The sequence below is a fragment of the Neopelma chrysocephalum genome, unplaced genomic scaffold, assembly GCF_003984885.1.
Source record: "Neopelma chrysocephalum unplaced genomic scaffold, ASM398488v2 Primary Assembly neopelma1_336b, whole genome shotgun sequence".
NCBI classification, from domain to species: domain Eukaryota; kingdom Metazoa; phylum Chordata; class Aves; order Passeriformes; family Pipridae; genus Neopelma; species Neopelma chrysocephalum.
The window spans coordinates 324,703-349,775 of NW_020898000.1; the positions used below are offsets into that span (position 1 = coordinate 324,703).

The 25,073-nt window shown below is 47.1% G+C and overlaps 1 protein-coding gene across 3 annotated transcripts in view; it reads left to right on the forward strand.

The window, feature by feature from the left end:
• The window catches only part of LOC113978511 (vascular endothelial growth factor receptor kdr-like), a 131,225-nt gene that overhangs the window by 68,501 nt on the left and 37,651 nt on the right, over positions 1-25,073 (forward strand). For all 3 annotated transcript variants that reach the window (XM_027705501.1, XM_027705503.1, XM_027705502.1), the window contains exons 10-14: positions 4,379-4,529; positions 6,491-6,593; positions 15,043-15,151; positions 22,557-22,850; positions 24,805-24,951. In XM_027705501.1, the coding sequence (XP_027561302.1) occupies positions 4,379-4,529; positions 6,491-6,593; positions 15,043-15,151; positions 22,557-22,850; positions 24,805-24,951 (804 nt within the window). The remainder of the gene's footprint in view (positions 1-4,378; positions 4,530-6,490; positions 6,594-15,042; positions 15,152-22,556; positions 22,851-24,804; positions 24,952-25,073) is intronic.

Consider the following 25,073-nt stretch of genomic DNA (forward strand, 5'->3'; position numbering starts at 1 on the left):
GGCTGAGACTAATGTTCCACTGGCCAATCTATGTTATTTTAATGATGTCCTTAATGAGAAAAGATTTTTTGAAGCTTGGTTTAAATGGTAATGGGGAAGGTACATAAATGGCAGTTCTGTAAAAGGTCACTGAGAGTAAAGCAAAGTTTCCCTAAAAAAAGCAGAGAAACTTTCTCTGTGTTGTCCTTTATATTTGGATGCTCCTTTGGGTGGCAGGTGTACAACCCCCTCAGAGCATTTGCTCTGAATTTAGACAGAAGAGTCTCTTGTAGAAGGGGTAATGCCAGAGGGTTAAATGTCCTAATCTTTGCCCATATTATTTGCTCCTAATGCCACAAACTAGAGATAACACCAGAAAGTGAGATTTGCATAATGCTGATCAATTTGAAAGGTACAATAAACAGAACTGTTTTTTGATTGCATTTCCCAGTGCAGCAGCTGCAAAGTCTTTAGTTATTCAGGTCAGCTCTCACACCAGCAATTGCACCTCTGCAAAGTGAGCTGGGGATACAGTCACACTTGGAACCAGGGAGGGAGAAAACCCATTTATTTGGATACATTTAAAGCCATCTGCACATCGTGCCTTCCGCAGGCAGCGAGGGAGCAGAAAGCTTTTAAGGTTTGTTTGCCTTCTGCTTGAGAAAGGTCAGCCTGGGAGGGTGATGGCCAAGGGATGGGATGGGAGGCTGGGAGGGAGCAGCAGATCCCGGCGCAGGGGGAGTGGAAAGCCAGGAGCAGGCTAGCAAACGATACCTGGGTAAGGAAGGAAGTGTGAGGAAAGATCTGCTCTGGCACTTCAGCACCACTGGAGCAGGGGCCACTGGTTGGGACAAGGATCCACAGGGAGGTGGCAGGTGACCCAAGGGGAGGGTGGCAGAGGGGGCAGGTCTGGCTCAGCACAGTCCCCGAGCTCCGAGGATGCAGGAGGACCCTGCTCTGCAGTTCCTGGAGGAGGGAAGGAGCAGTGGGAGCAGGGGCTGTGCAGAGGTACCTCCTTGATTACTCACCTCCTGTTCTGCCAGTAGTGCAATGCCTGTGAAATCACCAAGCACAGAACTAAATCACTTAATCACAGAACCACGGAATGGCCGGGTTGGAGGGACCTCTGGAGACCCTCCAGTCCTACAGCTCCCCCTTCCCAACAGCTCCTTCTCTTTTGCATGCTTAAAACCACAGATATAGGTGTGTTAATGAAATCGGGACTTTAGATGCAACAAGAAATGTCCTTGGATTTGGCATTGCTCACAAATGGACTTGTACCCCAAGCCTTCCCTGCACCTGGACACGAGCAGGGATAAGAGTTTGTGCAAAATCCACTGTGCTGCTTAGTGAGCAAACAGGAAAGAGAAAGCAAAGCACTGTCTGGAGGAGGGAGAGATTTACCTGAGAAACACACTGCTAGGTGCACCCTAATAATCCCAGGCTTTAGGCTCAAAACTCCTCAGCAGGCTGATATGGAGAGGTTTTCACAGGGGAAAGTGCTGCAGGTGCCAACCCACTGAGCAACCACCCAGTCTGAGCCAGTCTAAAAGGGCAGTCCCACCACAGAGGCCACTTAATGTGTTCCATCACTGAGGGAGGCAACTCCTGTAGATAGGATTTGGGCCAGCATTGAGCAAAGGGAATGGAAAAGCTTCAAGGGGGGCACAGTAAGAGTTAAAATGCCCATGGCAGTGAGCAAAGTTTGGGAAGTTTTCATCCCAAGAAATATCCCCCAGCCGAGCCCCCCACATTCCCCACCGCAAACCAGCAGGGCCAACACCCCCCAGGCACAGAGGAGGCACGTTCAGGATTGTGGAAGAGCCTCATCCTCACTGTGTTCAGCTGCAGTTCAGAGTCCCTTGCAGAGTGACACCCACCTCCATCACAGCCTGCAGGGGAAAGGGAGACACGTGGAAACTGCCTCAGTCTCTGGGTGTCGTGCCCATGATTATCTATGGCCCCCACACTAACTGTCTTACAAAGAACAGATGGGGAGGCATTTTTAGCCAACCCCTCAAATTTTAAGAAAATAACTGCTTAAACCTCATAAATAATGATTATTTCAATTGATGAATCATTTTGACTCATTTTAGGTCTCAAGTCATATTTAATAGAGCCATGCAGTAAAGTAATTGTGGAGTGAAGACTTCATTTGTCACTCCTGTATGTTCTTGTTAGAATTGGATCAAGTTAAAATTAATATTTCTTTTTCAGAAGGACAATTTAAATAACAGTCGACCAAGGATGTAGAAAAAATCTCCTAATATTAAAAGACTGTGATCAACCCTTGTGCCCCCATGCTCTTCCACACACACAAACCCACACAAACACAGTCTCCCTCCCTAAGTGTGTAAACCTTCGTTCTTACAGCCCAAAAACATAACACTCGAGTAACCTTTCACGTAACACTTGAGTAACCTTTCACACTGAACTCAGAGTCTCTTTCTCCAAGTGGAAATCATGCTTTTGAGTGCAGTCCAGAAATGCCAAACGCAGGATTTGAGACTGAAAAGAAAAAATGTTTGAGATAATGAAAAATGTGCTTCTCTCTCTGGGGAGCTTTACAGAATTATTTTTATTATTGGAAATAATTTTATGATGGGAAATGAGATGCCAGTTACAAGGAATTTCAGCGTTGTCCTGAGAATTGCTCAAGAATCTCCAAGCCCTTGGTCAGCAGAAGGCTGTGTGACCCAGAGCAATGCGGTGCAGGAAACGCTCCATGGGTGTTACAGAGGGGGAGGAGAGTTTTGAGAGACCCTCACCCCGGGCTCAAGTTCTCCCCTGTCTGCTCCCATCTCCATCTTCTCCTTCCCAGAGAGACAATCCTTCTCCATGAAGGGACAAAGGAGTGAGGAGGGGAGGTTTGGAACCTCATAACACATCATGTGTGGGGGAAACGAGACCCAACCAAAGGGGATCAAAAAAGCAAAAGGGAACACAAGAGCCACACCAAACAAGGGCTGTCACTTGGGTTTCTGAGGGGAAAGGTTAATCAGGACCTAATGAAGGTTCTTTAAACAGATAATGTTTTATTACGGCATGAGATATGACTGACCCAACTCCAGTCAATACTCCTTCCATGTGGTGGAGAAGGAAATGGTGATGTGTTTTCAGGCAGTGATGAGGTCAGAAGATCTTTCAGAGTCTGACCATGAGAAATGGAAAGTGAGGATCCCCCCAAGACATGGGATCAACCTGGTCAGTCCTCTTGAAAGAGTAAAGGGGTAGAAAGGAAAAAAAGCTATTAAAAAAAGAGGGGAAGGGCTCAAGATTGATGAGGTGGGCAGTAGCTCATATTTACATATCTTGGGTCTCCTTGACAGCAGAAAAAATAAGTTAACCCAAAAAATAGAAATCTAATCTACATTCACTTCCCAAGTTGTCAAAAGGCCTCAGTGCAGAGCAGCCACACTTGGCTGCACAGGGATGTCCCAAGGAGGACCCCGACCAATAAATCTGTTTGATTTCCTGTTATGAGAAGCAGACAAAGAGATATGGTGAGGGATGGGCAGAGCTGTCTGCATAAGGGAAAAGCCTGTGCTTTCACCCCAAACTCCAACCCACCCTCTCCAAGGTTAGGAAGAGTTCAGTTCACTTTGGGGATTTTTCAGCGTTATTTCTCCTTTTCGTGTGTTCCCGTGGGAGCTGGAAGGAGATGGGACAAAGCCTTTCTTTCCTGCTGGCAACAAGCAGCCCTGAAAGTGTCACACAAAACTCTGTTCTTGAGAGATTTCCAGTCCAAGGATGTGATCTTGCAACCCCTCCAGATGTGAATAATGCCATGACATTTTTAATGGGTTTGCTGTTGGTGAGAATTTCTTGGCATTACTCTGCCAGTGTTTTCTCCACACCACTTCTTCCTTGCTTTCTTCTCCCCTTCATCCAGAGCACGTTATAAATAAACAGAAAAGGCAGGCAAAGATTTCAGATCAAAAAGACTTATTTTCCCAACCCCTGAGGACCTGCACAATGGTAACAGCACTGCAGAGCAGCAGCTGCTTGATAAGGTTCCTCTCAGGAGGTGACCTCACCACTCCAATGCTCTTTTGCCCATAGTACATGGACTCACAGCCTGATCCTGCAGTCCCTGTGGGTGTTTCATGGCGCAAATTTTCCAGAATACAGCGGATCCACAACAACATTTGAGGGTGATTAGGATGAATGTGGCAGCACTGCAGTTCTGAAATAGCACGACCAACACCCATGTTTCTGCAGATGAATGCTCCCAGTGCTGCTGGGAATTCCCCCAGGACATCAGGAGCCTCACTAGATCACCACTTCTCCCAGCAAAAAGTTTCAAAACCTTTTATGGAAACAGGACCAGGATCGTGACCATGGATGTAAATTTACTCATTTGGTTTTTTTGTGGTGTGTTGTGTTTTTTTTCCTCTAGAGAGACCCAAAATCTTTGAAAAGGAAACTGATTTTGATAAGATCGTGCGGGTGGAATTAGGAAGCAAACACAAGATCCAGTGCACTGCAAGTGGGAATCCTGAGCCCAAGATCGAGTGGAAGTGGCAGCCCTGTAGCCTCACAGACACAATGTAAGTGGCGTTCCAAAGGATGAACACGTTCCAGAAGAGTTTGGTTGTTCCAAGTCACCTTTTCTTTCCACCACATCCTATTTCGGTTGGTTAAAATCCCACCTGAAGATCTCCAGGCTTAGGAGCCCAGCTCATGTCTGGTTGTGTGTGTTCTTCTTGACTTACAAGCACCTTGTATATTATCTGAATTGTGTGAAGTAAGTTTAAAGTGACCACTTCAACTCTTCCCTGCAATGAGAGGGCTGAAAGCAGGTTTTCCTTATTTCTTTCCATAAAAGAAATAAGGCAGGTCTAGAAAGCAAGAGAAAAAAGTGCTGGATAGTTCCTTATGTTCTCACCGATCCATTGCTGTTCCAAGTGCTATGAGAAAGCCACGAGACAGGGAAAAATCACAGAGAAATTGCTTCCCCAGGTTTTCTGCTGCAGCAGTCACAGTGATGTTGAGTGATCCAGTCTCAGGCTGGGTCTAAAGAGTGACCCTGTGTCCCTCTCCAGGGCAGTATCCCGGTACCTCAGTCTGGGAGTTACACTGCTCCCATGCCGAGATCTGCTGGCTTAGGTCAGGCTGTTGGCACTGCAGGGCAGCAACAGGGGCTGCTGCTTCAGGGGGTTCAACCAGAGCAGAATGGAAACACCACATGGAAACAGGATCTGCATTCCTTAGGAAGGCCACAGAGATGACCAGAGATCTTTTCCAGGCCTTTCTGTGTAGGGAGAGAGAATTGGTCATGAGTGCCGAACTAAGCCAGACTCAAACCAGTGACCTGGTGGCAAAGGACCTCATATAACCCTTGTTCCAGCTCTGCCTCTCTGATCTTATCAATTTAAATACAATTGCAGAGTGGCTCTACCTCTCCCGGCCCCTGGGGCAGCCTTATCTTTCGCCAGCAGAAGCTGAAGGAGGATTCCTGTGGGAAATGACACAGACCCCATTTCCTTCTGTTGTCTCACTTCCCCTCTCTCTCTCTTTCTCTTCCCCCTCCTCTGCCTCACCAGTGCACTTTGAATCCCAAAACACCATTATTGTTCCTTAGAGCTGTGATGTGATTTACTTCCTCTGGGTTTTTTCCCTTCATCCTCACGACAGGATTGTGCCTTGCAGGAAGTCACTCAAGACATCTAATTAGGCTCTTTTGAGAGCTATAAACCCTCCCTTGACCCAGGGAGTTGCCCAAGTGTCTTGTGTGGATTTGACCAAGGCAGGTCTGACTTATGGATTCGTTTCCTGCAGCATCAGCACTTATAGATGTCCAGATTCATTTTACCTCCCATAACCCTACAGTGGGCTCAGAGCCTTTGAACTTCTAAACATGAGAAAACCTGTGTCCCTGCTCAGTTATTCCAAGTTAAGGAAGACAGAAAAGCCTTTTGCCTCGGATGGTGCAGATGTGCCTTTCCACATGATGTTCCATACATTGCTCTTTGCCCGTATTCCAAAATGAAGATTGATAACTGGCAGCTGTCTGCTGGGGAACGGGCAACATTAAAGGAGCCTTCTGCTGTCATTATCCCAGTATTTATCCACTCTACTCCTTCAGCCCACACTTCCTGTTGGAAAGCTGAGCAGACAGACTCAGCAACAATCACCTCCCCACAGTTCTGAGTGACTGGCATTTTGAATTTGGAAATATAACTCATATTGGCCAGATTAAACTCACATGATTTAATTAGTTATCCAGTATTTTCCATTTTTAACCTTTGGAAAGTTTGGAGGGGTTCCTTTTTGGTCATATACTGATCTTTATCTACCTCTGTCAAGGTGCTTTGTAAATAGTTTTGGAATGCTGTAATGAAGGGATACAGTAGTTTCACAAAGAGAAACAGACTCCAGCAGCCACAGCTTTTAGGAGTCTTTAGGACCAAAGACTGCTGTCTGAGACTGACATTCTTTTCAACACACCTCCCTGGTTATCTGTGGTATGTCTGGTTCTTGAACACGATCTCTGCTTCTCTCCCTCCAGGTGCAAACCCGAGGGGCCAAGAGTGGTGGTTCAGGAGAACATGGTCATAGGCAACAAGATCAGAAGCATTGAGAACATGCCCATGCAGGGGGATAAACCAAAGGTATGTGTGGGATGGAGTCTGAGCCATGATGTCATGGGATTTAGGGGCTGCTCCAAGGGCTCCATGCTCACAGGGAGCTCTGTCCTGGAGCTCTATCCTGGAGCTCTGTCCCGTGGTTCCCAGGCTGCTGTAGGTTGTTAGAATGCTTTGAATTCCCCAGCTCTGGGATCATTTCACTGCTTATAAACACTAGAATTCTGGGAATGATGTCACACACCCTGTTTAAAACTCTCCAAAGAGTTTTGAGTCAAAAGACTCTGTGTTTCCTCAGACTTGAGAAGTGTAAGAGCAGTTCAGTGCGAGGGGTCGTGTGAAGTGACCCTGACTTCATTAAGACACTTGAGGAGTACTTTGTCCTGCCCAGCTTTGCCTCCTCTCAGCAGCAGGAGATGAGCAGTGGTGTGATGTGAGGCCTGCAGTGCCAGAGGGAACTGGCCTCATTTTGGGGTGTGCAGGTGCCTGCAGGCCCTGCCTGTTTCAGCTGGAGTTGTCCACGTTTCTTTACCCATCTGGGCTGCCAACCATGTTACTGACTCCATGAAGGTGGGAAGGTCTTCCTTCTACCCTTCCCTACCTGTTCCCCCTTCCACCAGCACTGGGATCACTCTTCCTGTGTGAACTGCAGAGATCCCAGCCAGGAGTTACCTGTTCAGTGCCTCCTGGGTACCTGTGGTGGTGCTGAGTGATGTTTAGACTTGTCCATGCTGATCCTTGGGAAGCTGCTGGAGCTGTTCCGCTGTGGCTTCACAGCCTCCTGGCTCTGCTGTGCTCTGACTTGGACAGTTGGTTCACCTGTTGGACTTACAGAGGTCTGTGGCTTCAGGAGTGGGTTTGCAGGTACAGGTTTTGAGGTGGATGGTCCAGATGGTCTAATCCTGCAAGGTGCTGGATGCTGCAGTTCATATCCTGGTACATCTTTAAGCAGAGGATAATTCTTGAGTTACTCCCATGCCCAAAGTTAAGCACAAAGCTAAAGTGCTCTTCTGGATTAGGTCCAGACTAAATCAGCATCTGGCAGGATCAGTGCCTTAGCCATCTGCTCTTTCTCATGGAGACTTTCCAGTTCTAAACATAATCTGAAACAGAGCTCTGAAAACATGGTGGCTGGGCTGGGAAGGAGAAAATCAGTGTTCGCCTTTCATTCCCAAGTTTTTCCATTGCTGGAAGATATTTATAAGTTGGATTTATTTAGATGGCATAGTGCCCCTTAAGCTCTAGTTTTAATGTATTCTTTAAGAATTTTAGATCTTAGGTGAAAGCAACTCCCTACAAAGTACTAATTACTTATAAAAATGGAGGTCAGCAATGGGTACCTACAAAGTTTTGTCCTTTTCTAAGACTTCCTGGTTGCTGCATGGACTGACAAGAGCTTTCTGGCTCTCCTGGCTGCTGACTCCCTCCACACACATATATATACAGTCTGTCAAAATATATGATCTGGTGTCCCAGAGCTTAGTTTGTGTCTGATGATCAGTCTTCAAGTTATATTAGTCCCCACAGAAAAGAGGTTTCACAGTTGCTGTGACTCAAAATATCTCTTGGTTGCTGAATTGTCCTGCTGTGTGGAAGTGAGGAACACGAGGGAACGTCCATACAAGGTCCCCACAGAGTCCTCAAAGGTTTCCTTGTCCCCAGGAGCTTGGGGCACTCTGAGTGCCACCAACAGCCCTGAGGTTGCTCCTTGCACAGCATCTCTGCTCTTTTTGCACACCCCAGACATCCTGAAGAGTTCATTTTTATACATGTTGTGTGAGGGTTGTAGCTCAGCCTACAACCCTTTAACTTAAGCTTTTACATATTTCAGTATTAAAGTTACGAGCTACATAATTTTACATTTTATAGTATATTCATTATTTTATTCTCCTGCTGATCCACTGGCTGAAAACACAGTCTGAGGTGTTTCCTAATGATTTTTATGTCCTGATTAAGATTTATGCAAATTAATATAATTAAGTTATGCATTAATATAACTAGATATATGAACCTCAGGTTTCAGCACTTGGTGCAAGTAATTCATCAGCATTGACTGGGCAGATGAAATAATGAAGATGTTGGAGTGTGACTGAGCAGGGCTTTTGTGGACTGTGTTATGAAGCTGGGATTAGCTGAGTTTGGTGATTTTCCTGGGGGATTTGAGCCTGTCAGTGAATGCTGGATTTTGGAGCAGAAGCTGCAATTCACCTGATCTCAAGGATTCCTCAGCATTCCCAGAGTTCACTCTCCAAGAGCTGCAGCAATACTTGCTGTTTCAGCATGAAAACATGCATTAAAAACATGGGAACAACTGCCCTGGAATTACCAGATCCAGAAGCTTTCTCAAAGCAAGCTGGCAGGGCAGCAAGCACAGATTTTTCCAGCAAACCCCTGGTGTTTGATGTGCTCTTTGATCACATGAAGATCTTTAGACAACTCTTGAGAGGAGTAGCGTGTAAAATTGAGCTGTCTTGTCATCATCATAATGATGATTCCACTATTATTCCATAGAGAGAGAAGTGAATTTCACCTCTTTCCTGCCTTCTAAAGGCTGAGACTCATCCCTAAGGAAAAGCATGTGGTTATGGTTATGATGTACTTCACTGCAGTTTTGGTCAAATAATGGTTGAGGCACTTGCACTGTGTTCGAGTCATTTTCCCAGTGGTTTTGAGTCAATACTGAACTTTTCACTTTGTGATTTAAAGCCCCATATACCTCCCTCTGAATCCTGCTTTTTCACACCAGGTGAAACACCCATGATTGCAGGAATGGTCTGAGTTTCCTCTTCATGTCACAAGGAGTTAGGCTGCTATTTTATTTGCTTTTCTGTTAGCAAAATAACACATTGGCCTGAGCTTGGGAGAACAGGACCAGCAGAGGAGAATAGCAAGACTCATCCATAATTCAGTCCTCACTGGGGGGTTTTTTTCATCTCTCTTCTCCCATTCATGTAGATACGAGAGAGTGGCCTGGCCATGGGGGTGTTTCTGCTGGTGGAATTCACAACCACTCATGAAAACTGACCCAAAAATGCCAGATTTAGACCTCCTGGAGGAACAGAAAGACTACATTAGAGCAGTGGGGTGTGTTTGGTGCAAAGTGTGGGTGCAGCTCAGCCGGGAGGTTTAAACCCGTCCCCCTGTGTGGGTGCCCAGGTCAGTGAGCTCCACCAGCCCTGTCCACCAGGCCCTGGCAGGGATGGTGAGCAGTCACCACTCTCTGGGAAACCAGCCCAGGTGTTTCAGGCACTGCCCAAGCACAGAACATGGACTGCAACACACTGTCCTTGGCAGGTCTTGTGAGAGCCTGGCAAGTAGCAGGCAGGTCAGAAATGGCAGGTCAGGCAGGTCTTCCCTGCCCTCCTAAATTCCTTCCTGAATTCACAGGTTGTGAGGAAGAAGCAGGGAGTGGTCACTGCTCAGGAGTGGCCAGGACCTACCTACCCATCCCAGGGCCAGAGGGCAATCGCTCTGTCCATACTAGAGATGAATACCAGTTCTTCCAGAGGCACCTCAAACCTCCAGTTTCCCCCAGTTCCAGCCCAGTCCAGCACCTTTCCTGCTGCACTCTGTGAAGAGGTTTGCTCTGCTTTCACAGGGAGAGAAACACCCACTGCCTGAGACGGGAGCAAACCTGGAAGTTCTCAGCTGACTCACAGGCTTCTCTTACCACTCATCCTCAGTCCAGCCTTTAGCATGTTTTGAATGAATGAACCAACATCATGGATCAGAATTGTCAGGCTCTATGAAAACAAGTGTTATTCTGTGCCATTCAAGTAGATGGATTAGGAGTTAGTTGAATATTTTCTTTGTGCGGTCTCTGCTAAAGTTCCTGTAATTCCATCTCCCTCTCGCCCCTCCAGCCCAGCTCTGCCAGAGTCAGACAGCTGAGAAATTTTCCACCCACGTTTTCCACTCCTCATCCTCACCCACGCAGAGCTAACGAAGTGAAAGAGAAAGAACTGTTAACTAAAGCTGTTGGAGGGAGGGATTAGCCAAAGGAAAGAGAAAGCAAGGAACAACTAGATATGTTAATGCATGCTGGCTCCAGCTTAAGAAAAGGTCTGGTTGCTCTGTCCTTACTACAAGACGTCTTAAAACAGTCAGGGTACATGGCTGTGGAATGTTATTTGGCTGCTTCTAAAATAATTTCTTTTTATCAGCTTGGGAACATTACAGTGCAGGACATATGGACTTTATTGAACTATTCCATTAGGAGTTTTCCCAGCAGCAATGTCTATTTACTCATCATAGCTGTTCTTCAGAGCTCAGTCATTTTGTTTCTTTTCTTATTGAGTTTTAAATTTAGTCTATTCTTTCACAGTAATCATTTATTAGCTAATAATGCCCTCTTCGGGGTCACAGTATTGGGTGGCCTTTAGTTTAAGTCATAGGAAATTGAGCCCTTTACTTGCAAATCCAATCACAGGCAGGGTGCGTGGTGTTTGGTATGCAGTGAACTCCCAGGATCTCATCCAGCTCCCACTAGGAAGATGTCTAGACATGCCATGCCAATAATTTGTTATTAATTACCATTGGTCCCTGCGCCGTCTGCACAGGAGCCGAGGATGGAACAGCCCCATGGTTTGTGCTCCCCTCGTGGCTGGAGCTCACTGGCAGGGGTTTGATGTGTCATTGAGCCTGAACTGCTCTTGGCCAGGACAGGGAGCGGAAGGTAAACTAGAGAATGCAGATTTCCAGGCTGTAAATAGTTCATGAATTTCCACTGCAGGGATACAGAGTTTCAGGGCAGTTGCAGGTTTCCCCTCAGCATCACTACTGAGGTTCAGCAGGAGCTGGGCTCTGTCTGGGACTGAGGGCTCCAAGCAGAAGGCAAGGGAAGCAGCTGTGGTGTGAGCCCTGCTTTGAATCACAGGATCACAGGAGGGTTTGGGTTGGAAGGACCCTAAAGCCCATCCAGTGCCACCCCCTGCCATGGGCAGGGACACTTTCCACTATCCCAGGTTGCTCCAACCTGGCCTTGGACACTTCCAGGGATCCAGGGGCAGCCACAGCTTCTCTGGGCAACCTGTGCCAGGGCCTCCCCACCCTCACAGCCAGGAATTCCTTCCCAATATCCCATCTAACCCTGCCCTCTGGCAGTGGGAAGCCATTCCCCCTTGTCCTGTCCCTCCATCCCTTGTCCCCAGTCCCTCTCCAGCTCTCCTGGAGCCCCTTTAGGCCCTGGAAGGGGCTCTCAGGTCTCCCTGGAGCCTTCTCTTCTCCAGGTGAACCCCCCCAGCTCTCCCAGCCTGGCTCCAGAGCAGAGGGGCTCCAGCCCTTGGAGCAGCTCTGTTGCCTCCTCTGGACTTGCTCCATGTCTCAGACTTTTCTGTCCTGGCTCTGATTCCAGGAGCAGAAAATACTTCACCAGGTGCATGGACTGAGCACACTGAGAGGATTATCCCCTCAGAATTTTTTCCACTCCATGCAAAAGGTCCCCAAATGCTGGGGCAGAGAGGAGTCTGTGCCAGCAATTCTCACTGTTAATAATGGGAAAAGATCCCTATGTTTGGCTGCTCAAGTTCAAACCACTTTTTCATTAGGGATGGCATTTAGAAGAACAAAATCCTTTTCCCAGCCTGCCACTATGACCAAGTGCACACAAATTTCAAATTTCAACTGCCAAGTCATCAGCACTGTGAACCCTGTGGGGTTTAACATCTGGGTTAATAGAGGTTACTTTGGCATCTCCTTGGTTCACTTCAAAGGGGTCTCCTGATCTCCAGGTACTTCAAAAAGCAGAGACCACTGATGGCTTAGAGGTGCTTTTCAGGTTGCTTTTGGTAAAAGACAAAACTATGTGGTCTTATAGAGGGAAGGCCTTTGGATGCCCTTTGGTTTAGTCTGTTAGTGTTCCAAAGCAGCACTGTTGAGGACCAAACCAGGATTAGGTTAGTTTGGCAACTGAGAACTTCCCTTCAGATGCTGGAAAGATAATTGGACTCCCAGTCTCAGGGATTGGCCCAAGAGCACAAAGCTAGAGTAAAAAGTTGATACATAATGATCTCAGGATAATTCTATAATAATTGTAATAATTGTAATTAATTCTTGTAATAATTCATATTACAAGAAAATCACTCAAAATCCTGAGTTTCCAGCTCTGAAATCACCTATAGATCTCTTCTGGATGCTGCTGGTTTAGAAGTCACATTTTGGAGGATTCTGGGAGGTGCTGATTGTAAAACAAGTCAGTAAAGTGCCTTGTCTCTGTAGATCAGGTGTGTAACAAACTGCTGTTCAAGTGCATAACAATGATTTGAGCAAACAAACAAGAAAATTCTTTCTTGCTTTTACTGAGTAGTTTTTTTCCCAAGAATTTGTCCCCAGATTGTTTCCCACCATCTTTTTCACCTTCATATCTAGACACAACTGAGATTAGCTATGATGAGGTCTCAGTATAGCTATTTGCTCTTTTTTTTTTTCCCCACTACCCTGCCAGACTTTTCCTGAGTTATGGAGTTGGAGACATCAGCATCTGTGTGTGTGTTCATGAGCATTTACCTCTGGGCCACAGCTTGAGGCATTGCATCAGTGTTTAGAAGAGCCACAGTGTCACCCCTAACACTTTGGACATATTCCAAAATGGATATTTTATGCTTTTGACTGGCTCTACAGTATTATCCTCCACTTCCCATCTAGAGCTGTCACTTAGAGAGACTAATTACTATTAAAGAGCTGTCCAAATTTATCCCCTTCCATCCTCAGCACATACATTTATATTGGCTTTTGCTATTCCCAGACCTGAAATTCTCAGATCCAGCAATCATGAGAAGAGAGATCTTGGTCCTGATTCAGCAGTAATTCCACAGGCAGTGTCTGCTGCTCAAAGTCAGGGTAGAGCTCTGAACATGTGCTTGTTAACAGCCCATGGCATCAGGCCCAGGGCTACAGGAACACCAACAGGAGGAGGAGCAGGCGCTTCTCTGGGTGATTTTATATCCAAGTTACAGCTATTTGCACATCATAAATCACCCACCACTGCACAGCTCTTTCTTTGGTGGACACCAGAGGGAGCTGGGTTTACTGGGCTGCTGTTTTCACCCCTAAACTTGATTTGTCCCTATTCTTGGTTGATTTCTGTGCCCATGAAAAGCAGAGGCTTTTCAACTTACCTGTTATTCTGCTGAAAATGTTCCCCATTAGAATGTAAAATGCACATGGGATCAAACCCTTTGAAACTCATTTCCCTACAGGATTTAAAGTGCCAGAGCTCAGCAAACCTTAAATAACTCTGAAAAGACAATCCACACAGCTATAGACACACTCATGATGCAGCTTTATGAGGGGTAAAGGAATGTCTTGTGTGAGTTTAGTTTAGGATATTAAAAAGAAAGTCCAGAGATACTTTTGTGCACTTCAAAGTGCTCTCTGGAGATAAGGACAAAGGGCCAGAGGGTGTTATAAGTTTTGATTCTCAAAGGCCTTAGAAAGGATGGCAAAGAAAGTGATATTTGTTCCAAATGTGAAGGCTCAGCGTTCTTCAGGTGAATGGCTGCAGGGGAAGCAGAGTCATCTTGCAAGAACATCTCTGTCTTGGTCAGCCCCTGATTTCTCACTACCAACCCAACAGAGCACGAGGAATAATTAAAGCCACAATCTATGGATAGTGCTGTATGAGCCTGTGGTGCTGCAGGGACAGGGACAGGGCAGTGCCACAGGGCTGCTCCTCATTAAGGGGACCCTACACAGAAGCAGAGACTTGAGATGTTTATGGAACACAAATTCCTAAGGATGTGTTTGAGTTCAGCCCCGTGAGTAACAGAAACACTTCCTTTTTCTGTGTGGTGAAGCTCAGGACAAGTGTTCCTTCCTTATCCTTCATGATCCTCCCTTTCTGCATTTGCCAAGTGTCACCAGCAGCTTCTCCAGAGCTTCCTTCCTTCCCACACAGCTCCTGGCACAGCTCTGAGGAAGGGTCATGGAATCAAGGGGCTTCCAAGCACAAGTTGTAAGAGTGAGCTGGGGACCAAAGGGGCCACATCCTTCCCTCCCTTCTCTGAGGTTACAGCGAAGCAAAGCAAAATCCTACAATATCCTTTACCCCACATCCACATGAAGTACCTGCTTCTCATGCAAATGTGGATGTTTGTCACCCATGTAACCCATAACTGAGAAGCAGAAAAGAGAACAGAAGGATGTGGGACTGCATTTGGATGAATCCTCCAGGTCCTTCACTTCAGCTTTTTGCTGATGTTGTCACAAAAGGACCTTGGCCTTGTCTCGAAGGAGAACCCTGTTTTTCATGGATGAGACAGGGAAAAAAAGAAGTTTAGGATTGAGGAGGGAAGCAAGTTAGCTGGGCTGAGGTGATGTGAGATGATGAGAGATCAGAAACCTAATAGAAGCACTTGTGTGTCCGTGACCTTCACCCGTTACTAGAAACAACTGTATTAGCAATTTCTGTACCATAACACTCCTCTGCCAGGCCTTCCCCACATTCAGAGCCTTTTCTTGCCTCCTCTTTGCTTGGCAGATTGTGAGCACCCTCACTGTGGAGAACAGCAGTGCCTCAGGGATCTATTCCTGTGTAGCTTCCAACAAGGTCGGCGTGGAGGAGAGGAGCATCGAGCTCTACGTGTCAGGTAAAGCACAGCACGCACTCAGCACACGCTGATGGGCTCATCCACCTCCAAGCTTTACAGGGCTGCTCAGTGCTCCTTCAAACTCTTGGGAATCCCTGCCTGTGGTGTTTTTGGAGCACTCCCAGGCTGTTTAGGGCTGGGTCCTGCACAGCTCAGATGTGTCCAGCATCAACCCCAATGCTCCTTTTGCCCTTCCCAGCTGCAGCTGCAGCCCTGAGTCTCAGAGCCTGAGAGCAACACTCGTGACATTCGAGCTCTGTCCTCACTAAACCTCCAGCAAAGCTGAGCCTTCGGAGCCTTCCAAAGGCCTGAAGCCTCTCCCTGACTTGGTTGGTCTCCAGTTAAGTCAGCAGACACAGTAAAGGTGAGCAAGGCCAGTGTCCACCCCAGTGCAGGGCTGGTATCGCTGTGACATTGGATCCCTGCCTGGGCAATCAGCCTCTCCAGTGCCCTTCCTGCAGGGAGGAGGTGGACACGCTAGTTTTCCAAAGAACACAAATCCAAACAAATATCTGCTTAACCTTTCAACACAGGAATTCTTTAGTAGTGAGATCAAGACCTACATAATGTTTTTAGGAGAGATGGGAGTTTAAAAAGAGGGGAGAGTCCAGGGACAGCCTTGTTCAAGTGCTTGGTTCCTTCCCCATGAAGCAATTTGTGAGGGCAAAGCTCGCCGAAAAAGGGCTCACTAGACATCAACACCATTGTCACACAGAAGTGCAAACAGGAAAAATGCCCTCCAACAGTAGTGAAGGTGGTGCCATACAGGGGAAAGATTTCACCTCCATTAAAGCTTCCTTGTGCTACCCCAGTGGAGACAGGAGAGGGTTTCACCCTCCAAAATGTATTCTTCAAAGCTCTGACTCTTACTGACTTAGAAAAAGCCCTTCAAGGTGCACTTTTGGGAGATCCAGCCCAGATGTAAGAGGTCCTCAAGATGTCCAAGGCAGGCTGAAGACCAGCTTGGAAGTACTTCACTGCTTCCAAGTGTTGAGTCCTCTTGTGGACTGGTGTCTGCTCTGAATTCCAGCTATTATGCTGGGGAGTGTTACCCACAGCCAGGTGTTCCCAAGCTGCAACACTTGGTGACTAAAACCAAAGCTGCAGCAACTAAATAAGTAATGAGCACAAGGTCAGATCCAAAGGGTTGGATCACCCCATGCACCTTTCACAACTATGTTTTATTTTAATAATAAAGTTATGTGGGGGGGGGGGGTTCCACCCACAGTGAGTTAATATTTCAGATTTTTTTTTTATTTTAAGATCAATGTAGCAATGTTTTGAGACAAAAATGTTTTAATCATGAAGTTTTAATTATGAAGGAAATGAATCACTGGGAAAAATTACTGACAGTGTTTGTGGTGGAAATGTTTCCAGCAAAGGAGACCAGGAGGTGAGTGGGGCTTGGCAGGGCAGATATTTTGCTGTGAGTCTGTGCCATTCTGGGGAAGAGGCAGATGCTGGACGAGCATGACTGGCTTTTAGAAAGTGCTGTGTTTAAAAATAGTGGTGTTTATGGATGAGAAAGGAATGCAAACTTTCTAAATGTGGCCATCCTGATGCTAAAGTAGGTCATGCTGCTACAGTAAAATAGCAGCAGAGTGACCTGCTGCTGGGTTTGTTCACATGGGGGTCCTCTGCTGAGTCATGGGCATCGTTCCAGCATGGCCAGGCTGCTGGGAGAGCTGCTGCAGGTCTGCTTCAGCATGGGGAAAAGCTGAGTCTTCTCCTGGGGGCACTGGGAGGGGGCTACAGGTTCCTCTTCCCAGGCCTTGCCTCCAGTCTCAGTGCTGGGGGAACACCCAGGCTTGGGAGGTTCTGAGCAGAGCAAGTCCACAAGCACAAGGCTCCAAGGAGTCCCTTTAGGATTGCTGGGCTGGTTCCTTTGGGGCACATTGAAGCTCAGAGCTGAGCTGAGGGCTGGGTTAGAGCCTGGGGGTGCATGAGCAGCACATGGGCCTTAAGACAAGGTTTGCAAATGTTTGTAGCACCTCCCAGTTCTCTGCAAAGCAGCTGCAAGTTGTGGCACCCCACAATTAATGTGTTGGTTTTAAAGACCTGATCTCCCATTATCTCCTGCCAACAAACAAGCTGGTGCATCCTGAGCTGCTTTCAAACATTTTGGCTGAATTGAGCTTGACAGATTTCTTCCCTGGTAAGAAATCTGAGGATGATACAGAGGCTGAACTCCCTCAAAACCCTGTTCCACTGGGTCAGGGTTGAGATGTTTTCCCAGGACATGACAGAGTGTTCCAGGGAAACATCCTCAGGTGTTGTGCAGGCTGCTCTCTAGGGACTTGCCTCACTTCAGTCTGATGTTTTAATCACCAAGTTCATTTCAGAGAAATGTCTTTATCCCAATGGAATAATGTCAGCAGCCATTTTGTTCTTCCACTGCAGAGCCCCCACACAAACTCCCACGGACACCAGAAATAGCCCTGGTGTCTATTTTTAAATAATTTCTTTGCCAGCAGAGTTCATTTCATGAAGGGTCAACAGGGTTTGGAGATCACTCTGCATCCAAACCATATAAGGGGACCAACGTGATGAGAAATCTCCTCACTCAGTGACAGTCCAGAGCCTCCCTGAGCTCTCTCAGATATTCTGACTGTCACTGCCCCTCCTAGAGCTGCTCCTGGTGGCAGAGGCTCCCATGGCAATGTTTATGGTGTCATCCAGCGTGTCCTGGGCTAACTCTTAGTCCAGGATTTTTGTTTTGTGTAAATCCTTGTGGAAACAAAGCCTGTCCCCTGCCTGCTTTGCCTACCACTGTTTGCCCCCAGTGTTCCCATTTACCAGGTGACTGGTTTGCCATGGGCAGAGGAATGTGGGTGAGCCATCAGGTGCTCAGAACCACCTCATGTCATTGCCCACCTCCAGTTATGCTCCAGAGGACACTCCAGGCAGACTGGAACCTTCCCAGTGCAGTGAAAAGCTGACCTGGAGGGATTCTCTGCCATGGACAAGTATTATTTACCTTCTAATCTCTGCTCTGCACCTTGGAAAGGGCAGCTCTATATTACTGTAGGTCCACAGTAAATCAAATTCTAGCCTTTGTACAAAAGGCAAAATGGGATCCCACCCATCTGAAAACTCTGAACATTCTCAGAATATAAACGAGTTAGGATAAGAATAACAAATAATAAGAAAAACCTTTTTCAGGCACTCATCTGATTGCAAAAACAAGTCAGAAAAACTGGAGTTAAAGATTTCCACCAGAAAGAAAATACTACATTTCAAACAGGAGATAAAAATCTGCTCTCAGATAGCAGAACAAAGTATGAGCTGGGCTGTTCTGTGATTCTGTGCCACTGGCTTCTGCTTATTCCTGATGTGTTTACAGGATCTCTGACAAGCACCACACTGGTTCGGGTTGGGGGGCTCACCCTCCCTTTTTCTCATTCTCCCTGCCTCCCTGTGCCTGGTGGCAGCCCCCCACCCTGACAGGCACAGGGCTGGAATTTGGGCAAGAGCAGAAGTTTTGAATTACCCAGATTACCGTGCAAAGCACAGGAAATTAAAAACAATTAATTCCTTGTAAATACAAATGGAGCCAGACTTCCCTTTGATTTGTGCTGCCTTTTTCCCTCCCCCCATGGCCTGTTTCCCTATTTTGCCCATGGAATCCTGCACAGCTGAGGGGGAACTTGGTGGCTACAACCCTGTAACACAATATGAAAGACAAATGTTTGGTGACTGCTGATAAAAGGGAAAAGGCCCCATGGTGCATTCTTTTAGCCAACTTATTAGGAGTCCTATAAAACACTGTATCTGTTCAGAGAGAGGAAGTTATCACTGCTCAGGTCCAAGATTATGTAAGCAAAGCAGTCGAAGAGATGAACTGACTTACTTAGAATGTGCTCTCAAAGCTGCAGCTACTCCCCAGATAACCCAGGTAGGAGGAGAAAAGAGAGAGGAGAGCAAGAGAGACTTTTTTTCCTCTCTCTTTTTCCTTCCACTGCAATGAAAATCAATGAATATTCTATTGGAGCCGAAAGAGCTGCTTGAAAGGCAAACACGATGGGAGAGAATAGCACAGGTTCCAGCTAAAAATATTCCAAATGCTAAATAAAAAATGTCAGCAGAAGGAATGATAAGAAAAACAAGCCAGGCCTCTGCTCCCAGAATGTTAAGTTGGTAGAAAAAAACTTGCAACTTTCAAGTCCAGCAGCAAGGCTATGGAGCATCCCTCACAACTCAGGGCTTGGAAAGGAACACATCCAATCCCTTGGGAATTTGCACCAGTGTCAGGTGGGTGCTCCAGCCCCTGCTGGCAGTGCCAGACCCAAGCCAGTGCCACCCACCGTAGTTCTCTAACTGTTGCTGGAGCAAACAGCAACTGTTTAGAAGGGAAACTAAGAAAAAGGCAAGTAAAGAGGGCACTTCTCCCCTATTTTGGTTTGACAGGTTCAGGAGTGTTGTGGTTTCAGGGTCGGGAGTGTTGTGGTTTTAAGCCCAACTGGAAATTAAGGACCACAAATCCTTTCGCTCAAACCCCTCTCTGTCCCCCCACCCGGATGGAATGGGGAGAAGAGTCAAAGTAAAACTTGTATGTTGAGATAAGAACAGTTTAATAATTAAAAATAAAGTAAAATACAGTAATACTGGCAAATGATAATGATAATAAAAATGGAAAAAACAAGTGATGCACAATGCAACTGCTCACCACCCACTGAGCCATGCCAGACCCCCCTTCCCAAACCCAGACCAGTCCCTTCCAGTTTATAGACTGGAAATGGTGTTCTATGGTGTGGAATATCCCTTTGGCCAGTTTGTGTCACCTGCCCCAGCTCTGCTCCCTCCCAGTTTCCTTTGGGAACCTCCTCACTGACAAAGCAGGAGACAAGGACAAAAAGGTCCTTGACTTGGGATAAACATGACTTAGGAAAAAGCCAAGCCATCAGTGTGTTATCAGCACCATTCTCATTCCAAACCAAAACACAGCACTGGAACAGCTACTGGAAGAAAGGAACTTCACCCATCTGGAACCAAGACAAGATCCACCCCCAAGGAAAGAGGCTGAGACTGCTCATGCCACACCCCACTGTTTTCACTAGATCTCAATTCTTCCTGTTTAGAGAGGTCCTGCTGCCCTCAGGCTTTGCCCCCATGTTGATAAGCATCACCTTGACATGCTGGAAGCACAGGACATCAGGAGTAAGGAATGGACGTGTTACACAGGGCAGCTCAAACAAGAGAGAGCAACTGAGCCTAACACACTGCACAGGGTAAACTGAAATTTCCTGACAGGGAAAGAAAAGAAAAATAACAATTTCCACAGCTGTGCCTGAGGGATTGCTTCTCTTTTGGGATCTTTTGTAAAATATTTCTGGTTCCAGTCTTTAAAAACCATGAAGCAAAGCTCATGGGTTCTATTCCAGATGACTTGTGAAGAAGAGGGAATTTTAATCATATCTGAAAGCTCCTTCGGGGCTCTGTTTTTTTTTTATAATATATGGTTTATTCTAAAGCAGATTGGTTATTTCAACAGCCTCACTATTTATGCTCATCTGTGGCTTCAGCAGAACTTTTTGCAGGGGTTTACAGGGCCAAATTCCAGCTCCCATGTGGAATCTGTTACATGGCAAGTGCAGTGCACACTTGCTCCTCTTTAACTTCTGTCTTTCCCAAAGTACCATCCATTCCATCCTGGCCTGAGAAAGCATCTTACCAACAGCTTGGTGCTGAAGCAACAATCTCTCAGATTTACTGCAAATGCTGTTCCTGTTCAGAAGGTGACCCAGAGTCCTCCCAGGGTGTCCCATCCCTGTCCCACCCTGCTAACATCTGTAAGGGGCTCTTCATAACTCTCAGTTGCTTGAAAACCCTGACCTAACAGACAGCAAAGTAATTCCAGGTCCCTGTGATTGTCCATGTGCTCTCATTCAGGTCTGCTGGGTGCACAGATCCCTCAAACAAATAGAATAAAAAGAGAATAGAATATCTTTCAGCCCCAGTTTAATTGCAGGTCTCTGGTGGCCAGTGCAGCAACAGGAATGTGTCTGTAGGCCAGGCTCTGGCCTTCTGCTCCAACAGTTTTGCTTGTCTTCAAATGGCTTCAGTTTGCCGCTTCAGGAAAATTGATTTTTTTTTCTGGAGTGAAAAGTTACTAAAAATATAGCAAAAACCAGCTTACTCTTCTGTGGCTAGATTGGAGTCACGCCTCAGAGTATTTCCCTGCTAAATATAAGGGCCTCAAGGACTTGTACATCATTAGATCAGTTAATCCGCCAGTGATCAAGTAAACATCCACCCAGGCACATGTGATGAAAATAAATATTGGCATAGTTGATATAAGAGAGTATTGAGAAGACCGTTCAGTAGTGAAGAAAATGTTACTCCTGAGAGATGGGAACAGGTTTCTTTATTCCTGTGCAATTATATTTTCAAGCACTGATTGCAGGTAGAAAGGGAAGAGCTCATGAACACATTTGTCTGCCTGGATAGATCATCATCATGGCCGGGCTTCACGAGCAAAGATTTGGGAAGGGCTCTACCCACATTTGCTACCAGTGCACTGGTGGCTAAAGAGGCCAATGCAAGATAGACAAGATCGGTTGCAAAAGGCACAGCAGAAAGACTCCTTGGATGGGATCAGCAAGGCACGATTCTTTCTGCGCTGTCTTTTCTCTCCGATGATGATCCTGTGAGCGTTCTCAAAGGAAACAGCAGTGTTATAGATGGTGTCTCCAGACCTCCCAATTGGAGGCCAGAGTAGACCAGTTATGTTGATCAATATGGCCAAGGCTGAGATGTTGTTTCAGGGAGTCCTTGTATCTTCTCTTTGGGGCTCCTCTCTTGCGGCAGCCAGTGGCAAGTTCACCATAAAGCAGGATCTTAGGGAGGAGGTGGTTGGTCCTTCATCCTTGAGACGTGCCCTGCCCAGCACAGCTGTGTTCTCAGCAACATGGCCTCAATACTTGTGATTGCTGCCTGTTCCAGAACAGATGTATTGGTCACATAATCTGACCAGTGGATGTTTAGGATTGTACGGAGGCAGCGTTGATGGAGCGTTCTAGGAGACGCAGGTGGTGGCGGTAGATGACCCATGATTCAGACCCAAATGAGAGAGTAGACAGCACTATGGCTCTGTAAACACCTCTCTTGATTAAACTCCCTCAGCCCATTAACTACTCCTATTTATAAGCTTTCAATTCATTACTTGAAAGTGGAATGATTAGAATACTGAGGGCTGAACTGCCACAGGTCAGCAATGGGCTGTGAGAGGGACCTTCACTCCCCTAATTCCCAACCCCAGTGCCCATTCCCACATGCAAACATGGGTCTCATTAAACCTGGCTCCTTCCATCATGGCCTTGGAAATTTGACCACCGAGAAGCCACCAGGCAGCCAGAGATCTCCTCAGCTGTGACTAAATTGCAAACACATTTTCTGTTCCCCCCAGATGTGCCCTCTGGGTTGCAAACAGCCCCCCAGGTCACAGCCATCGTGGGCAGCGACGTCCGGCTGACCTGCCGGGCCTCCAGGTACATCTACACCCACCTGGCCTGGCACCTCCCCTCCCCAGGGGCAGCTTCCAGCGACTCCCTGATCAGGAAAACTGGCAGATATTCCATCTCCTTGACACTGGTCATTCCCAACGTCACGAAGGAGCAGAGTGGTCTCTACAAGTGCCGAGCTCAGAACCAGCACAACAGCACGGACACCCTGGAGCAGCACACACAGCTCCTGGTCAGAGGTAGGTGCCAGCAGAGAGTGGCAGTGGGGTTGCCTTTATATTAGAGTTCTAATATAGACTTTGTGCCCTGGTTTGGGTTAATTTTTTCCTGTTACTGCATGTGGATTGACAGCCTGCCATGCACATTACACATTACTCATCCAAACCACTGCTGGGTCTGGATAAAGTATTTGCCTTAGACATAAAGGTGATTTCAGCAGCACCTCATCTTCCTAACTCCATGCTGGGTGCAGATATGGTTGACTGAGGACAAAAGCCATCACCCCCCATGTTACTGACAGCACAACTCTGTAACTTAGGACTGTCACTCCAGATCCACATGACTTTGGTAGAAAACTCCACCCACTCCTAGCTGCCAGAGATACCTAAATAGATTTGGATCCAGCAAATGTAGTCCCAAATGTCACTGGTCAAGTGTATAATCAAGTGACATGTGCCATTTATGCTGGGTAACTGGAATGCACTTCATAGTAAAACTAGTATTTTATTATTTATACCCAAGCCCCCAACTCTTTTACTGTCATAAAAACAGTAGCACTGCAGATCCTGCTGCCTGGATCCATTGGAATATAAAGAGTGGGATACTTCTTCCAGTAGAAAGTCACTGAAAATTAGTGAAGTTGCTTCTGCTTCCTAGTGAAGAAAGTGGGTGATCATCTCTAGGCCTCCTCAGAAGAAAAGGGGCTGCTGGAATGGCTGGATTTATTGACTGTCTTCCAGTGGTAAAGAAAAGCCCAAAGCACAGAAATGGAGAAGTGAAACAACGAGCAGCAAGGCAGGGAGCAGGATCCCAGTCCTACACAGGGATTTTCAGACTGGCTTCTCCATGTACACCACTGGCTCATGGGACACTGAGGGGACATGAGCCATGAGCACCTGTCACTGAGGGAAAGCAGGGCAGGACAGTGCTGTGCTGGCTCCATCCCTGCTGGAGTGAACCAGGACATGCCCTGGGCAGCCAGGAACCCTCTCCCAGTCAGGCACACACAGGGGGATGCTCAGCCCACCCCAGCTGTGGCTACCACAGCTCTGATACCACAGTGGGAGGTAAGTTATTGTCAGAGCTCATCCTGAGGTGGGAGGAAGGGAAGGAATGGCAGTGCTGGTGCTTTGGCTGGTCCCCACAGCCGGCACCAGAGCCACCCTGAGCATCCCCTGCCTGAGGCTCTGGGCCTGCCCTGCACTCTGCATTCAGGCACTTCACTTCCCTCTCCCCTGGCACGTCCTTTTATTCAGTCAGGCAGGTTCCCACCTACACAGACACCCACACAGGATGGCTGTGGGAAAAACACAGCTGAACTGGGAATACATCCATGGAGAACCGGAACCGTGGTTACATTCCTCTGAGGGTGACAGGGGTCTGTTACTTGTCTGGCACATGGCAGAGGCAATTCTTGTGGAGAACATACATGGAAATTACTCCAAACCAGCCCTCCTTCCCCTATTTCAAACAGGGTCTTTTCAATTTTCCAACAGCCGTCAGCTACTTGTCCTTAGTGCAGGTTTGGGGGATTTTTTTGTGCTGTGCTTGTGATTTTACTTGTTGCTGTCCTGTACCTGTTAGAAATGAATGTAAAGTGGGGGTTAACATGCTTTGTAGTAAGTAAGTAACTGCACTCATGATGGAGGATATAAAACCTTTAGAACTGTTTCCTCTTTGCCTCCTCTTCTCTTTTTTTGTGTTCACTCTGCATGTGCATCACCCACTCACTGTCCTTTGTTTTCTTCAGAGGATGAGAAACTCGAGGAGGTTTGAGCTGCAGCCGAATCTAAGCTTAGTCAGTTTGAAAATAAGCCAGACAAACTCCCCCACTCCTCCCACAATCTCTGGGGGAATTTTGGCCCAATCTTTGCCCTGTCCAGCCCAGAGAGGCTGTGGAAGGAGCGGGGATGGCAGAGTTGAGGGAGCTGCCTTCCCAGGGCTCACTGTGGCTCTTTCCCTTTGTGGCTGCAGCAAAGGCAGCGCCGTTCGTGATCCAGAACCTCACGGACCTGGAGGTCAACATCAGCGGGAAGATCCTGCTGGAGTGCAGGGTCAGCGGGACCCCAGAGCCACAGGTGACGTGGAGGAAGAATGGATACCCCATCTCAGCAGCTTCAGGTGAGGAATTGTGCGGGATACGGGATAGTGGATGGCAGGGTCACCACAACACAGGGCTGAGCCAGGACAGTGCCCACAGCCTTGGGGCACACACACACACAAATCCCAGGATATCAGAGCAC